Below are 18,185 nucleotides of genomic sequence, written 5' to 3'. Positions count from 1 at the left end.
CCTGAAACAATCCTTTCCGCTTCTCAGTTCTAGCCATACAGGTATCCTTCCTCACCTAAACTTCTTCTGGGCCTCTCTCTGGCTCAAGGACATTCAGTGGGACCCCAGGACTAAAAGACACACTGCCCAGTCTAGCATTAAAGATCTTCCATGACAGGGCCCTGACGTGCCTTTCAAGGCTATTTTTCATACTCCTCCCCATACACCCTCTCTTCTGGCCATGTGAACACCCACCAACTCTCTGGCTCTTCACTTTTGCTCACGCTTGTCCGTGAGTACAGCATGCCTTCCCCTTCCATCCAAATCCTGCCCATTTTGTAAGACCCAGCTTAGATGTGGAGTGGCCAGGCTCCAACTTGGACCTTGACCATGTGCCATCCTTCCCCTGCAAGGCAGATCAGTTGACATTCCTCTGATTACTCTCATCCTAGTCATTCTATTTGCTGCCAAAGATGTTGTCATTTTCTGTTCACTTAAGAAAACTCACATATGGAAATTCACAAAACCTCTGAGAAAGCCCATTTTTCCTGGTTCTAATAATAAAAAGCAAGCCCTAAGGATACCAAGTGTTTTATCACTCAAATAGTTTGATTCAACTTCAGAGAGTAGGCTTGCTAACAAGGCTGCTAGAAGTACAGCTCTGTGATTAGCCAAAAGCTCTGCAAGGAATGTGAGAGGCAGTGATTTAATCTAGTCTTAGGGTTGGCATTCTCTAATTACTAAAATACTATTAACAGGCCCTCTATCAGACCTCAGAGCTAAAAGAATGTAATCTTTCCACCTCTTCTTCTGAATCCTATTTAAGGCCTGTGTTACCATTCTCTTTGGTTCATGGAGCCAGAAGGGTCTCAGAGATCAAGGTATCTGATCAATTCCCTCACCCTGGCAATGATAAGGAGGCACTTGCCCAGGTTCAGAACCTATCATCTGTTTCCAGTTCTGGTGCTCTAGGTACTATCATGTACTCAGGCATCCTTTTATTTCTACTAAAATAGGTTTGTTAACAGAGCCCAACCCAAGGCCAAGGGATGTGTTTGGGGAAGGAACTCACGAGAGCCTTGGTGGTTTTCTCAGTCCGGTCTTTGGCAAGGTTAAAACCACAACTGGGGCAAATCCGTGGTTTATGCCGGTTGGTGTAGACATAACTACAAGAGGGATTCTTGCACTTTCCCCGGCCTCTTGATGTAGCCAGGCCCAAATCCTAAAAAAGTAAGACCAATGTTCAATTCTTTAAAAATTGAGTTAAACCTGGACAGAGCCAAGAACCAGGATGACCAGCTATCAATAAATCAGAGAAGAAAGTGGCAAACGCAAAACCAGATTTAGACTAATTTCCAAAGAGCCTTGAAGCAAGATCCTTTTCTGCAGTTTCCCCTTTACTCTAATACAGCCTGTATCATTTTGTCAAGTCCTTCTCCCGGTGTCAAACAAGTGAGTTGGCTGTCCAAGGTCAGAGATTCGAATGTCTCCAAGGCTCAGGCAGCTGGCAGAATGAAGCAGGCCTGTTCTAACGAAGAGTGCAAGAGATTGTGGTGTACTAAAGACTTCCAGCCCTGTCTCCATAGAAATTGTAACCTCTAAAATACTGAAGCTAAAAGCTCTGGCATTTAGTCTCCTATGATGAGATGCTGTCTAATCAGTCAAAGAGAGGGTTGGTCCTGGGCAGCTTTTCACCAGATGGTAACCAGAGTGCCAACTGTAGCCAAAGGGAGGGCGTGACGAGGATATGCACGGCATGCAGAAGGCAGTAATTAAGCCTTTGGAAAAAGAAACCTGAGATCTCGGGATAAGAGACACATTCTCCTTAAAGATCAGGCCAGACTACGTACTAAACTACCATCCTGTGCTGTCTCGTTCACTACTGAATCCCCAGTACAAAGCCTGGCACACAGCAGGTGCTCAATACATCTTTTTTTGAGTGAAGGACTCTTTATCCGGTAAGAATTTATAAAAATGTAGCTGCTCTACCAAAAGCTATGTATCTTACTCAATTTAGCCAGAGAATCTGTCAAAGGTATTTGGCTGGTTGCCATCGTAAGGATCAACAAAATCCGAGAATGTTAAGAACAAGAGAAACCAACGCAGCATGTTAGAGACAATAAAAACTGAGGACCAGAGAAAGAAAGAGCCTTGCCCAAGGTCAGAGGGCATGCTAGCAGCAGAGCCAGGTCCACTTCTGGACTAGGATTTTTAGACATCAAGTGTTTATTCCACTGTCCACAATGCTTACCTCCAGAAGAATGACCCCAGAGTCACACATCTGTGTTATGTTAAAAATAAAAAAGAGGGAAAGGGAAAACCTTGGTGGAAAATGCCAGGCTAAACAAAATAACTTGCTTTACTAAAAGTACTTTTCAAACCCTGTAAGATACTAGGATGGAATGCGATTCTATTTTGGGGAGGAAGAATACATTTCCCAAACTTGTATATGGAACACACTTTTGAGGCTAAAAGGTCCAAAGATTGCTGAACGCTAAACTGGACTAGATTCTCATCTCCAACTACTTTCAATGAAATACCCTGATCTCAGCTTTACTGATCTCTCCTGGGAAAAACAAATCTAGCTACTTTGCCCAGGAGCTCTCACTGGTATTAGTGACAGGGCGTTCAGAATCAGTGATCTACCCCTGACCCTCCTTTCACTCCTGACTGCCACTACTCCCCACCCACCAGACCTCTACTCACCCTGAACCACAAAATCAATCCACCTCTGGGCCGTCTCCAGGCTGCACTTACCAGCGTGACAGTGCAGCTGTACTTATATGGAGGAAACATATCAGGCTTGACTTCTACAACTTTGAACTGAGACGTCCTGTTGGCTGAGCCATTTGGTAGCTGTGGATCAGAACAAATTATTTAGTGTGTCTGAACCTCAAACTCCTGAGATCCTGTGTTCAAAAATAGCTTGAGGGAACAGTTTCCAAGGGAATTTGCAGAGGCATGCTCCAAATGAGCAGGTTCACAGACTGCCACACTCTTCTGTGCAGCTTCTAACACTGCACATTAGAAACACTATGAATCAGATCTACAAATACTATCAAGGGAGAAAAGCATCTAATAGCAATGTGGTTGAATAATGTTGGCATAGAAAGAAGTCTGAAGGATTATTCACTAGAGTGCTCCAGGGTGAGATGATATCATGATTGTTTCCCCTTTACCACTATCTATAAAATGTCAAATGTTCTATACTCAATGTGGATGCTACTTATGTACTTAAAAAAAGAAAAGATGAAGAAAGCATTCTAGCCGAAACCGGTTTGGCTCAGTGGATGGAGCGTCGGCCTGCGGACTGAGGGGTCCCAGGTTCGATTCCGGTCAAGGGCATGCCTGGGTTGCGGGCACATCCCCAGTAGGAGATGTGCAGGAGGCAGCTGATCGATGTTTCTCTCTCATCGATGTTTCTAACTCTCTCTCTCCCTTCCTCTCTGTAAAAAATCAATAAAATATATTTTTTAAAAAAAAAAGCATTCTAAATTGAAAGTATTTTGTAATATTGAATTTAAGTTGATTTACAGAACATAAAATTTCATGTATTTAAAGTTTAAGACTAGAAAAAAGGGCTTATTTTAACAAATAACAATTTTTTAAACCAAAGAAAGCTATTTATAGAGAAGACGAGAAGTTTACAAAATAAAGGGACTGATCTAAGGGCTGGAAATCTACAAAGTGGTGCACTCAGTGCTGACAACACCTGGATGACAAGCAGGTTAGCCTTCGAAGTAAAAGCCAGCTGATATATTTGTTGTGGCAAATTTAGAACTATCAGACAAAGGAAGTTACCCAACAGTGCACATGGCAAGGGAGATGCTAGACCAATTTTCCTGCTTCAGTTTGGTCCATGACAGGGTTTTCAAGCTATAAGCCATAATCCACTGAGGGGTTGTGAAATTTAATGAGCTAAAACTAGCACTTTGAAAAAAGAAGTGGAAAACACCTCAGTGACTGGGAACAATTAAGGGCATTGCTTCATTAAACTTTTAATGTGTGGCTGTATGTATGTTTAGTGGGCTGTGATGTAAAAATGTGTTTCCTATTGAGGATCTTGGTCAAAAAGCAGTCTGGTGAACAATGCTGATTAAGGGAATTTTGATTATAACTATTCTAGCCACATATGGCAAAATAACTAAAAAATAAATCTAAGAATAAATGTGCTTGAATACATGGAATTTTGACACCTCGGAAAACTTAACTATATATTGTTAAATTGGACTGAACTAGCTACAAACCAGTACACAGAGTAAGAGGTATATTTTTTTAGTTTAAAAAATTGTATTAAGGAAGTACACACACACAAGTGCCGAAATGACTTGAAGGCTAAAGGAGCACACACTGGACTGTTAATAGGAGTTAGTTCCGGGTGGCAGAATCTCAAAGGACTTATTTTCTTTCTGCCTTACCTGAATTTTCTATATTTTCTAGAACCATGCATTCATTTTTTGAAGGAGGCTAAGGAGACATGACAACTAAACACTGTATCTAATCTTAGTCCAGACCCTGTACTCCAGTAGAAAAATGCTATAAAGGACATAATTGAGTAAAACTAACAGGATTGGAACACTGTAACAGTGTTTCAGTAACAGAATATCCCTATTCTTAGGAAACACATACTGGAGCATTAAGAAGTAAAAGGCTATAACTTATGTATATTTTATACACACACATATATGGGAGGACACATGAGTAATATTATAAAGCAAAATGGACTAATACGTTATCAATAGGTGACTGAGTAACAAGTACATGGGTGCTCTGTGTTTTTGCTAATTTTTACTCGTGCAAGTGTTTTTCTAAGTTTTCAATTATTTCTAGATAGTTTTAAAACATACATTTATTTTAAAACAAGGAAAGAAATGAACTAAAAAGCAGTAACTCATTTATGCTAACCTCCTCCCAGAGGTCCACAGTGTAAGAATAAGGGCCTGCTTTTTGCATGTCTTTAGGACACTAAATGGAACCCCTGTTCTCGGAGCAACAGCTCCTTCAGGGAAGGGAATGCATCTTACCTTCACCTCACCAGTGTTAGATGGCTGCTGGATGGGCTGGCCCAGCTGCTTCAGCGTGCTTGGCTTCAGGCCACAAGTCCTCACAGAGGGAGTCTTATCTGGGACAACCAGGAGCCAAACTGGTAACTTAAGTGCATTCTGTCTCCCTAAGTCTCTCATCTCTATTCTCAACCCCCCACTCCTGTCCCCTTCCCATTAGACAGCCCCTCCTCCCAGGTCTGTCCCACTCCTTACCGCTCAGGGAAAAGGCCTGCCGGGCCCTGGGAAGTCCCATGCTGCTGCCTCGGCCCACATTAGCTGGAGCCGGGAGAATTGCTCTCATGGGTCTTGCTGCAGCCAGTAATGAAGGCTTGCCCCGTGCTCTGCCTTTAAGCTCTGAAGCTCTGGGACCAGGGGTGATCAGGTCAACTCTGAAGAAAACAAGAAGGAAAATCTAGAAATTCAGAACCAAGAGAAAGAAAAAGAAAAGTGCAGTCTCTAAACAGCACTTTATTGGAGGGACAATTTCGTGGTTAAACTGTCAAACTTTAGACAGAAGGCTTCAAATAAAACCTTGAAGTAGTTTGTGGCCCTGGGCAAGTAATTTCACTCTTCCGTTAACCTCAAGTTCCTAATATGTAAAATGGGGCAGTAATTACATATACTTCATGGGGTTATTATGAAGATAAAAAGGTGCAAAAACAGTGCCTAAATAATGTAACATCTCATCTGCCTGTAATTAGAGTGTATCAATCTTCCATATGAGAGCACTTAGAGACCCAGGAGAACAGTCTGTTCATTTTTGTTCTTTTCATCTTTGTAGCTCACATATTGAGCACAGAGCTTGTACCATAGAAGGCCTCAATCCATGTGTGCTAAAGTGACTCACTTGCCCAAACAAAAGGTCTGAAGTGCAGAGCTTCATCCTCTAAGGATACAGAACCATCTCAAAATATATCGTTCAGAATGTTGAGAATACTGACTGTCTCCGAGAAATGGAAATGGATGACTGAGGATGGGACAGAAGGGTGATTTTTTCCAGTATATATTCCTTATACCTTTTGAATTTAACCATGTGAGTATATTTCCTACTCAACAATAAGATTTTTTTAAAATTATAACATAAATCGGAATTTCTAAACATGGGCAGTTTTAATATTATGGGCCAGAAAACTGTTCGTTGTGGGGGCTATTTTATGTATTGTAAGCTATGTAGCAGCATTCCTGGCCTCTACCCGCTAGATGCTGGTAGTAATCCCTACCCTAAGACCCAGCTGTAACAACCAAAAATGTCTCTAAACATTGCCACAATGTCCCCTGGAGGCAAAATGTTCCCCATTGTGAACCACTGTATGAATAAGTAAGGACTTCTAGTTACAAGACCACAACCCCCTCTTCGAAGGGGCTACATGGAGAATCCAGTCAAGCCTTAAAAGAGGTAAAGGGAGGAAGAAAGCAAGATGGCGGCATAGGTAAACACCGGAGTTTGCTGCCTCGAACAACCACTTCAAAAATACAACTAAAAGACGGATCGGACATCATCCAGAACCACAAGAAGGCTGGCTGAGTGGAAATTCTACAACTAGAAGGAGAGAGAAAAGCATACCGAGACTCAGAGAAGGCGCACTGCGGAAAAAAAATACTAAGGTGCAGAGGTGCATGCGGAGCGGGCTGGCGGCTGAGGGCGCGGTTGTCGTTTTCAATCGGGAGGGAGTCTCAGGCTCTGAGCTCCAGTTCCGGGCGAGTCTCTAGGGACCCAGACTCATACAGGAGAAGTGGGACTATCTGGCAGTGGTCGGAACTCGGGGGCAGCTTTCTCTCCGAGGGGCTTGCAGCGATTACTGGGACACTGAGAAGCAGAGCCTCTGAGAGCAGGACTGAGAGCAGCCATAACTGCTAGCCCAGCCCTGGTGATCCCGTGGGACCCGCCCAGCCCAAGCCCTGCAGGGAGGCTTTTGCTGGATAGCCTCAGGCAAAGGCTAGATTAGCACCTCCCTAGAGATCCAGGAGCCAGGAAACCCAGAGGCCAGAGTGGGACCATCCAGTTTGCAGCTCCGTGGAACCATAAAGGACATACTCAGGGGGCAGACTCAGTGAGCACCAAAGCCCCACTGAAGCAAGTCTTGCCCCAGAGGGGTGTCTCCAGCACAGAAGTTCTCCCACTGCAGACACAGCTGATTCTCACAGCCAACTGGTCTGGAGGTCAAGTCCTCTCAGTGATACCTACAACAATCAAGGCTTAACTATAACAAGACTGTGCACAAAGACCACAAGGGGGTGCACCAAGAGTGTCCTCCTCAGGTAATTGGGGAGGCTGAACCACTGGGCCCTACAGGACACTCAGCACAGAAAACCACTTTGTCAACACAGGGAAGCATAAAAAATGCGGAGACAAAGAAAAAGGACACAAATGACAGAAATGGAGGAAAGCAAACTACTGGATATAGAGTTCAAAACCACACTTTTAAGGTTTTTCAAGAATTTTCTAGAAACTGCCGATAAACTTAATGAGATCTACAAGAAATCTAATGAAACCCTCGAGGTTGTGATAAAGGACAAACTAGAAATTAAGCATACACTGACTGAAATAAAGAATATTATACAGACTCCCAACAGCAGACTAGAGGATTGCAAGAATCAAGTCAACAACTTGAAATACGAAGAAGCAAAAAACACCCAACCAGAAAAGCAAAATGAAAAAAGAATCCAAAATTACGAAGATAGTGTAAGGAGCCTCTGGGACAGCTTCAGGGGTACCAACATCCAAATTATAGGGGTGCCAGAAGAAGAGAGAGAGAGCAAGATACTGAAAACCTATCTGAAGAAATAATGACAGAAAACTTCCCCTACCTGGTGAAAGAAATAGATTTACAAGTCCTGGAAGCGCAGAGAACCCCAAACAAAAGGAATCCAAAGAGGACCACACCAAGACACATCATAATTAAAATGCCAAGAGCAAAAGACAAAGAGAGAATCTTAGAAGCAGCAAGAGAAAGAAAGTCAGTTACCTACAAGGGAGTACCCATACGACTGTCAGCTGATTTCTCAACAGAAACTTTGCAGGCCAGAAGATAGTGGCAAGAAATATTCAAAGTGATGAATGCCAAGAACCTACAACCAAGATTACTTTACCCAGCAAAGCTATCATTCAGAATTGAAGGTCAGATAAAGAGCTTCACAGATAAGAAAAAGCTAAAGGAGTTCATCACCACCAAACCAGTATTATATGAAATGCTGAAAGGTATCCTTTAAGAAGAAGAAGAAGAAAAAGGTAAAAATACAAATTATGAACAACAAATACACATCTATCAACAAGTGAATCTGAAAATCAAGTGAATAATCTGATGAACAGAATGAACTGGTGATTATAATAGAATCAGGGGCAAAGAAAGGGAATGGACTGGCTATTCTTGGGGGGGAAAGGGGTGAGGGGGATGCGGGAAGAGACTGGACAAAAATCTCGCACCTATGGATGAGGACAGTGGATGGGGAGTGAGGGAGGGTGGGGTGGGAACTGGATGGAGGGGAGTTATGGGGGGAAAAAAAGAGGAACAAATGTAATAATCTGAACAATAAAGATTTTTTTTAAAAAAGAGGTAAAGGGGGGTTGGGGGGATAAGCTGACACTTATGGACTTCCTCCCATCTGCAAGGCCTACAATCTTTTTCCGTCTATATGGTCAGCCACTGAGGATAAGATTTTTTTCAATACTCAATTCAAGGTTTTTCAGAGGAGAGAACTGAACACAGAGGCATGAAGTGACTATGCCCAGGTCAAATGGAAGCCAGGGACAGTCACAAACAACTGAATTCTCTGACCACCATGACAGGAATCTTTCTGTAAGGTAGGCTTAACAGAGCTTCTCTTTCCAATCCAGTATGAGGACTGAATAGTTTATAATATTGCCCATAGCCTGTACCAACAAGACCCTGATAACGGCTTTAGGGAAACTGACAGGAAGAGATGTATAAGGAACCTGACAGCAGAGTATAAGAGGAAAGGTAAATCATTCCATGTTTCTAGGCCTTGGTTTTTGTACCTCCAAAATAGGAGCCATTAATGGCTCTGTCGCCTCTCAGGAGTGCTGTAAGGGCATGGGACAAAACAAACATGAGTTACTCTAAAGGCAATCCTATAATGCATAAACACAGTGGTTTACCCTGTAAGTTTTTTAGAAGCAGGAAGTGGACTGGAAGTGCTGGTCCCCTCGGCTGGTGGTGGCATGTCTGGGCTAGGACTGTCATTCTCGGTTGTTCTCAGAGAGACCTCAGGCTGCACACCACTCTTGACCACTGGCGTCTTAGTGACTGCTGTACCACGATTCCCAGGAGATTCCTTGACCAAAACATGGGCATCTGAGATGATCACTTCTTCCCACTCATTCTCCTCACCCACTTCTCTTGGAGGAGCTACACTTAAGAGCTGGCTTACAGCTTCCGAGTTCTCCAGAGTCAGTTGGGAGGTGGTTTCCTTAGAGGCATTTTGCTCAGTGAGGACAGGCTGCTGATTTCTTTTAACCACAGAGCCTTTGGAGGAGACGCCAGAAGCCAATTCCACTTTGACTTTGGCTGGCTTTTCCTAGAAAAAATAAAAATACCTTGTATGCATATGCCACTTGACAATTGACAACACATTCACAAATATTCTCTCATTTGATCCTCATAACAATAATGTATGGGCAACAGATAAGGAAGCAAAGGCCAGAGAGAGGTGGAAGCTAATGTTAAGGTCCCAAGTATGAAACTGGCCTGAATCTAAGTCTTATGATTCCAGGTCCCTTTCACTACAGTATTTAATGCCCGAGTTAGGATAAAGCTCTTCTCCTCACAAACTTCTTACTGGCATGCCTCTTTAGGTTTCAGCAAACAAACACTGACATTTTTTACCTTGACCTTTGACTGTTCAAAGCCTACTTTCCTCTACGTGTAGGAAGAGGCTGGCACACTATCATATTGGGCCCGGAAGTCCTAATTTGTTTATCTTGGTGGTCCCTTCATGAGATTCAGTTAATCCCAATGTGCTCACAATCTACAGAGACAGACTGGAGGCCTCTAACTTTGTTGGGGAAAAGTCTACCTTTTGTCCCAAATTCTTCCAGGTGAATATTAAGCCTGACTTACACATATGCTACAAACTCCTCCCTGGGTCAATATAACTCATATACTTATTATTTATGGGCTAGAAAATATTCAAAATCACTAAAAATACCAGCTTCTATCTCAGAACTACTTTTAAAAATTCCTTGGTGCCGAAACCGGTTTGGCTCAATGGATAGAGCGTCGGCCTGCGGACTGAGAGGTCCCAGGTTCGATTCCGGTCAAGGGCATGTACCTGGGTTGCGGGCACATCCCCAGTGGGAGATGTGCAGGAGGCAGCTGATCGATGTTTCTCTCTCATCAATGTTTCTAACTCTCTATCTCTCTCCCTTCCTCTCTGTAAAAAATCAATAAAAATATTTTTTTTAAAAAAATTCCTTGGTGCTTTAGCTTTTATGCAATCAGCATATATACATACATGTATATACAGGGTGGAGCAAAAGTAGGTTTACAGTTGTTCATATGGAAAGTAATATAATGAATAAATAATACAAGAATAAACTCTGTGATTCACATACTCACAATTGGGAACCTACTTTGCTCCACCCTATAATTATATACATACACACTCTAAAAAAATTTTTTAAATAGTACTTGTCTCCAGGAAAGGTCTCAGAAAGGTTTCTTTCTTTTATGTGTGTAGTGAAAGGCACTGTAAACTAGGAGACATGAAACATAAAAGCTGGGTTCCATCTAAGCTCAGCTTCACTCCTAATTACTCAAGTGGCCCAAGGCAAGCTCTATCTGAAGCCTCATTTCCTCATCCTATAAAAGGCTATTATGCAAATCAACCAAATGGAGGAAGGACTGGTCACTATGATGCGCAATGACCACCAGGGGGCAGACGTTCAATGCAGGAGCTGTCCCCTGGTGGTCAGTGCACTCCCACATGTGGAGCACCACTCAGCTAGAAGCTGGGCTCACGGCTAGTGAGCGCAGTGACTGTGGTGGGGAGCCTCTCCTGCCTCTGTGGCAGCACTAAGGAGCAGTGAGCCGAGCAGTAAGGAGCAGCGAGCGAGCAGGCAAGCAGTAAGGAGCGAGGGGTCCCAGACTGTGAGAGGGCGCAGGCCGGGCTGAGGGACCCTCCCCCCACCCGGCCCCCTGTGCCCCAGTGCACGAATGTCATGCACCAGGCCTCTGGTTATAAAATAAGAGAGTTGGGTTCTCAGTGTTTGTCAACAGCAGCAAGATAGCCTTTCAGGTGACCCCCACTCCACCAGCATCTGTGCTGTCATTAAATTTTATCACTACCTTCCAGTGACTGATTTGCAAAAACCACTCACCCTTCCAAAGCCCCTCAGGCAGCATGTCACCTCTAGCTAAGAACTTTAAGAAATCTCCATAAAGCATTCTCAGATTCTAACACCCACTGGCGCATAAGGATGAGTAAAGGATACAGGGCTTACTGACTGCTAAAGAGGGAAAAGTCTGCAGAAAAATAGGAGACAAGTTAAACTAAGCTTCTAAGATGAGATCTTTGAGCAAAACACTGCCCACTTAAGTAGACTATTTTAGACAAAGATCCTTGGCAGGAAAACTGGATAACTTAAGCAATAAGCTAAAATTCTAGTTGGTGATCTCAGATTTCCTTACTCAGCCTCCCCTTTTTAGACGTCACCTTTCTTTCAAGATGAAAGGCAAATAGTACCAGTTGCCCACTCAGAGACCTCAATTAGCACCATCAGAGAACACAAAGGAGTGAGGCGCTGAGCTACAGAGCCTTTTATACCATCCTTTGTTCCATCCAACTCACTAGGAACCATGCCACACATTTTTTGGGGCTAATTTTAGCCTGTATGAGCTCTAGAACAATACAAGAAAAGGTTGAGTCATTTCCTGACTGGTGTGGACACATTTGGAGCTTTTAGAAACTATTTATATTTGCTTCAAAAAATCAGAACTAAAAAATGTTAGCAATGCTTAAAAAGTGTGTTTTAGTAGAAGAAAAGGCGCTGGCATAATTAGTGAACTTAACAAGTCACTTCCCTTGAATCTATTTCCCCTCAGCTGGAAACTTGGAGTTGAACTAGCTGATAACCAAAGTCACTTTTAACTCTAAAATTCAAAGTACATTAATGCTAAAATGTTACTCTTTTTCTTCTTGTACTCACTTATTCCTTCCTATGAGGTTTAGAAATCATAGAATCTACTCTTAACACAGTAACTCGGAAAAACCTTTGGGAAAAACTTCTGACTTAGCAAGTCAATATGAGGACAAGTAGATAAAAAAACCAACTGTCTTCATGTCATGAGTTTCATCTCAGAAAGAGAACCAAGGCTCAAAGTTATTTTAATCAAAGGTGGGAAAAAAGACATAAAATGAAAAAGAAAAGAAAGCCAAGTAAAAACATAGTCTGAAGTGAAGGGCACAGGGTCATTAAGATTGTTCCATGCAAAAGCATAGGAAATAAGGTCAACAGACAGACCTTCTGTGCATGAGTGAAGAAAGGCCAAGGAAGGTTCGACTACTATCCAATTCAATCTCCCTACTACCACTGGGGAAGTACGTTTTGGGAAGACTAACTAGGGTGGGAATAAATGGGATGGCTTCACAGAGGCACACCGGAAGTACGCACAAGACACTGGACAAAACCTCCTGAGACACACTAGCACTAGATCCTTCCTGCCCCTTGAAAGATCGAATTACTAACAATAATAGAGACAATAATTACATTGCTGCCAACGACGACGACAGGAATGAAGCCTCACTGAGGATTTAATAATGCCACGAATGTGTCATCCATTTTCCATGCATAATCTCACTGGACTCCTGCAACAACCCTAATGAGTTAGGTAATATTGTTTACTTATAGTTACAAATGAAAGGAAACCTAAATCAAGAGTAGAAACATAAAATGACTTGCCCAAGGTTGCACAGCTAAAAACTTGGGAAGCAGAGGTTTGAACTGAGGAAGCTAACTCCAGGACTGTTTTCCTACCTATTATCCTAGCCTGTTTCCTGGAATTGTTATTATCCTGAGCTTCAACACGGAGCCAGAGGGCAAAAATCATCATCCCAGTATTTTTCAAGGAGATGTTGTGTGGAAATTGCCCCAGATAAACTTAATAAGTATGCTGCAATATAAGTTTTATCTACACAAATAAACCTGGACTATGCAGAGTTAAACACATTACAAACACAATCCTAGCCTAAGCTATTTTCACAAAGACAATGCCCTTTTTCCTTTTCTATCTACCCAAATTCTACTGATCTAGACCATCCCCTCTATAAAACCATCCCTGACTATTTTAGTCTTTTGGGCCCTGAATAATTTACAGTCTAATATAAAAATGTGACAAGCATGTATGATTTATATAGTTAAGTGCCAAGCATACAACATGTGCTGAACTGAACTTCACAGGGCATAGCTTTGATGCTCATGTATTTACAAAGCATCAATTATCTAGAGAAATGGTATATATTTGGAAAGTTAGACTATGAAAGATCTTGTATATTAGTTAAGTACCTCCACTTTTAATAGGAGCATAGATTGAAAGGACTTCGAGCTAAGGAGTGAGAAAACGTGAGCTACACATCTAAATAGCAAAAACAGTCAGTGTAAAGGATGGGCTGTTAAAAATTTAACCCTAATAGAAAATGAATAAATTAACATGGGATAGTCATCCATGGGAAATTATAAAACCATTACAGAAAACGTTTTTGAAGAATATTTAAAGGCATAATATATTATATGAAAAAAGGCAAGATACAGAACTTGTATATTCACACAAAAAAAGACCAAAATATTAACTAATAATAGCTTTTCTTTGGATGGCATAAGCTTATGGGTAACATTTTATTCTTTCTTTTTAAAACAGTCTACACTGAAATTGACTTACTTGTATGGTCAGAAAATGAAAATAAACATTAATTTTTAAAGTTATCTGTTCTGAAGGAAAATCTACTTTGTGGACTTCCAAATCAGCAATAGCCAATAGATTTTACCTTTGGGATCCACTTCCCTCCTAGGAAGTTACCACAGGTAGGGCACTTAGGTGGTTTGTGCCTTGTGACATATGTAAAGGAGCAACCTGGGCTGGTGCATGTCCCATGGCCTCGGCGGGTGTATGTAGTGGTCTGTAAAAAAAAAGGGGGGGGGGTCAGAATCAACACCACAGTCTAACCTCTCTCAGATCCTGATGACCATTATCACCACAACAATGCCAGCAGGATAGCAGCTTGTAGAAGGATAGGTAATTTATAATAATAAAAGTGTAATATGCTTAATTAGACCAGACTTCCTTCTGGACAACCGTACAGATGAAACCGGGGCTCCGAGGGAAGCCGGTGCTGGCAGCCGGGGGGAGGGGGGAGGTGGGGAAGAAGGCCTACTCTTGCATGAATTTCGTGCATCGGGCCTCTAGTTCATGGTATAAACGGTTGGAGTTGGAAAGGTCTGACTAGCTACAACTAGTGTACTTTTTAGAAATGGAGCAAATGAGTTCAAATGAGAAAAGAGAGCTGTCCAAAGTTATAGTTAGGCACCAGAAAAATAAAGATCGTAATAGCTGCTATTTTTAAAATTGATATATAACTGACATATTAGTTTCAGATGTCTAACATAATGATCAATATTTGTATATGTTGCAAAAACAATCACCACAATAAATCTAGTTAATACCCATGAGTACACATAATTATAATTTTTTTTCTTGTGATAAGAGTGGTTGCTATTAATTGAGCAGGGAATCACACAGTGCTGAACACTTTACATAGTATCTCATATAATGCTCTTAACAATGCTCTCAAGTTCATTCCTACTGAGGTTCAGAGTGGTTAAATGCTTTGCCTCAAATAGTAGTAACTCAAGGGCAGAGGTAAACCTAGAAACCAGATCTCTCTAATTCTTGGTCCACGATGTCCACGCACCCAGCTGCACCCTATGGCTCTGAATACTTCAAAGAATGTGTTTTCATCTTCATTCTTATTAGTTAAAAATCAGGGAACCTAGGGTTCAGAGATAAAAAAAAAAAAAGTAGACCATGGTCACTAAAAAATGAGAGGGAACTCTGGTAGAACCCAGAATTTAAGTACTATTTTTGATACCTGGTTGGCCATCCAAGTATGCAGAGGGCAGACTTGCTTGAGTTATACCTAGATTTTCAAAGTTGTACAGGTGGTCAGCTTTGTTGTCCAAGGGTCAATTTTATTTGCATATGGATATACTCGGCCACTGGCTCTCACCATCCCTGCTGATTTCCCTTTCAACAGACTGTATTACAATAGGCTGTTACATGGCAGTTATAAGTAGAAATTAGCTATGAACCATTTCTAAATTAATGCTGGAAAGTAAACATTCCCTGTCAGATCTGTTCTGTCACTTATGAGTGTGTATGCAGTATCAATCCCAGCTTCCCTAGCCTGGCCCCAAAAAAACGAAAACCTCCCTTGAGAAAACACCTAGCTGCCACCTGGCTACCTCTTTCAGGACATCCAGGAAAAGGTGATTATGATAATGGTAACGACAGGGCAAGAATGAGTGTGAAGTGGTGTGGCACCAGGAAAAAAGACCAAGCTTTGGATTGCAGCTTGGCCACCAACACCCTGAATGACCAGATAATCTCTGAGAACTTCGCCAGTCCCAGCATCCGAAGGTCTAAGACTTCTAGGAAACTACCTGGAAGAGAACTGTTCTGGAGGCCTAGCCTCCATCAATCCCCACACACTGACCAGTTTGATGGAGGTGGGGTTTTCCACAACCGAGTAGGCAGGAAGAGGCAGCATGATGAACTGTGTGGCTGGCGCAGAGGAGCTACTCTCACTGGAATCCTGTGGGCACATGGAGAGAGAGAGTGAAGAACACCGAGGACCTCCGCCAACACCAAGATCAGATCAGGTCCAATAACCACAAGGTGCTTATTTAAAAAATAAAGAATCTACAATTGTCTCAAAATAAGAAGTTTACTTAAGAGCAAATAAAAGTAGGAAAGAAACATTACCACAGGGAATGTACTATCCTCATTTTACAGATAAAAAAAAAACGGTTCTCAGAGACTTAGATCTCCTAAGATCACATAAGCAGTTAGTGAAAGAACCCAACCCTCTGACCCTATCCAATGTCCTTACTGGCCAGTGCATGCTTCGTTATCATAAGCAGCACTGAGGCAACAAACAATAAAATGGATTCAGGCCTGGCATGGATTCTTCTGCAGAGGTACCTGCTCTCACCTTCACAGGCCACAGGGGCTGCAGCATGCTGGTCCTGCCTCTGAGGATACCATCCTACCAAGTGTAATAAAGGGCATGATGGCATCTTCCTACTTCAGGGGTCCAGGCTGTGGGATCACTGATACTGCTCTTTCCCCTCACTTGGGCGTAACACGTAAGTTCTGGAGAGAGATTTGCCTCTTCTTCCTCAATGATTAGTCCCATCAACCTGAAGAGAACTCCCCCTTCTTCCTACCTACCCCGTACCCATGAAGACCACGTGGAAATTTCCTACACAGTTCAAGGTGCCACTTTGTTTGTTGAAACAATCTTCAGGAAACATAAAATCCTGGCTGATACTATACCTGACAGACCCTGGCTTTATCTCATGGGTAGCCCACATAGCATTTCCTTCTTCCTGCTAATGTATTATGTACTACCTCATATGGGGAAAGTTCCACCTATGCTGGGCAAGAGGAGCTAGCAACTTGCCTGAGAAACAGGAAACAACTTGGATCAAGCCCAGGGGCAAGAAGGTTCAGGAGGACTGCAGTCCCACTAGAAATGCCCCGTCAGCAGCTCTCTCCAGTCCACATCTCCAGAGTCGTACGGCATGGTGCTGGCTGTGAATTTTTAGTAATTCTCGAGGAAGTAAAAGACATCAGTACCAAAGCCACTTACCCTCATGACTGTTACCACTGACATGCTCTCCCCCACCTGGGGCTGAGGCACAGCCAGGCTTCCGGTGGGGAGGTCTGGTGAGCCGTTCACTAAGGTCTCTTCAATCACCAGGCTTGTCTGGTAAGGCTGGTGGCTCTCCCCTACCTCCAGGGAAGCCTCCTCCAGGAGCACATCCTGGCTGAGGATCTCTGAGGTGGTGATCTCCTGTACAGCACCCGGCTGGGCAAGGGCTCCCACCTCCTCAGCGAGGGCCTCCACAGCCATGCACTGCTCTGCCACGCCTGCATGGCTGGGCACTGTCTCCAGGGCTGTGTTGGACACAAGAGATGGTCCCTTGGAGGAGACCTGGTTCTGGGCCACACACAGTTCCAGCTGAGGGCAGCTTCGGTCCTCCTGCAGGCTGCTCTTGGGGATGATGATGTAATCCGAGCGGGGTAGGATCTTGCGGAAACCCGGTATGTCCGGAACCACAGCAGTCAGTGTAGAGAGCTTAGAGTTCTGAAGATGAGGAAGTCAGGAAAAGGGAGACAAGCAAAGATAAATGGAGTAAGGTAACGGATATACATATCTCAGCTTTTTCTTCTCCCTGCAAAAGGGACCAGAAAGACTCTACTCTCTTGACTTAAGATTTAGATAGGTTCAGCCTCTATAACAGCAATGCCATCTTCATTTGAATCTCACTTTAACCAATATAGTTTCCTTGCTCATTCACACAGGAGACTGAGAACATGGATTAAAAGGGCACTGATCTTGGCATCCAAAACTGTGAATGGGAGCCCCATGTTTGGCACAGTCTCAAGCAAATCCGTTCCCCTTTTTTGGACTAGCTCCCCAAACTGTAAAACGAGGGATCTGAATCTGGCTAATTATGAGTTCCTTTTCATCTCTGATACTTTAGGATTCCACAGTAACAGAAAATTTAAACAACAGAATTTATAATGTGCAATAAAAAAAGCAAAAAGCTTAAATTACAAGTCAAGGCCTAGTTGGAACTCACGGCAGCAAGAGTCCAAACATTGTTGGTTTCTCCCAGATTACAAAGAAGAGGATGAAGAGACCATGGAGCTAACAAGGCCTCATGAGAGAACGTGCTTTTGGGAGGGGTTATCTGACAAGGGCCTAAATACATTGGGGGTGGGCGAAAGAATACAATATTAACACTGACCTAGGATCTTCAAATTCAGAAAATAATTTCCTAACCTTAAAAACAACACTATTAAGTTAGATACTATTATTCCCACATGGCAATGAAGGAATTGAAGCTCAAGGAGGTAACCT

General features: G+C 42.8%; 1 protein-coding gene across 9 annotated transcripts in view; it reads right to left on the bottom strand.

Moving 5' to 3' along the window:
* HMGXB3 (HMG-box containing 3) overlaps positions 1 to 18,185 on the bottom strand; it is a 46,893-nt gene that overhangs the window by 20,985 nt on the left and 7,723 nt on the right. For 7 of the 9 annotated variants that reach the window (XM_059698884.1, XM_059698890.1, XM_059698891.1 and 4 more), the window contains exons 4-11: positions 16,908 to 17,405; positions 15,750 to 15,848; positions 14,025 to 14,156; positions 9,142 to 9,560; positions 5,238 to 5,413; positions 5,004 to 5,101; positions 2,737 to 2,835; positions 1,052 to 1,201 (exon numbers count right to left, since the gene is read on the bottom strand). In XM_059698884.1, coding sequence (XP_059554867.1) covers positions 1,052 to 1,201; positions 2,737 to 2,835; positions 5,004 to 5,101; positions 5,238 to 5,413; positions 9,142 to 9,560; positions 14,025 to 14,156; positions 15,750 to 15,848; positions 16,908 to 17,405 — 1,671 coding nt within the window. The remainder of the gene's footprint in view (positions 1 to 1,051; positions 1,202 to 2,736; positions 2,836 to 5,003; positions 5,102 to 5,237; positions 5,414 to 9,141; positions 9,561 to 14,024; positions 14,157 to 15,749; positions 15,849 to 16,907; positions 17,406 to 18,185) is intronic. The other 2 variants (XM_059698886.1, XM_059698888.1) reach the window with 2 other exon arrangements.

This window comes from Myotis daubentonii, chromosome 5, assembly GCF_963259705.1.
Source record: "Myotis daubentonii chromosome 5, mMyoDau2.1, whole genome shotgun sequence".
Lineage (NCBI taxonomy): Eukaryota > Metazoa > Chordata > Mammalia > Chiroptera > Vespertilionidae > Myotis > Myotis daubentonii.
This window is presented reverse-complemented; position numbering and strand designations above follow the sequence as displayed.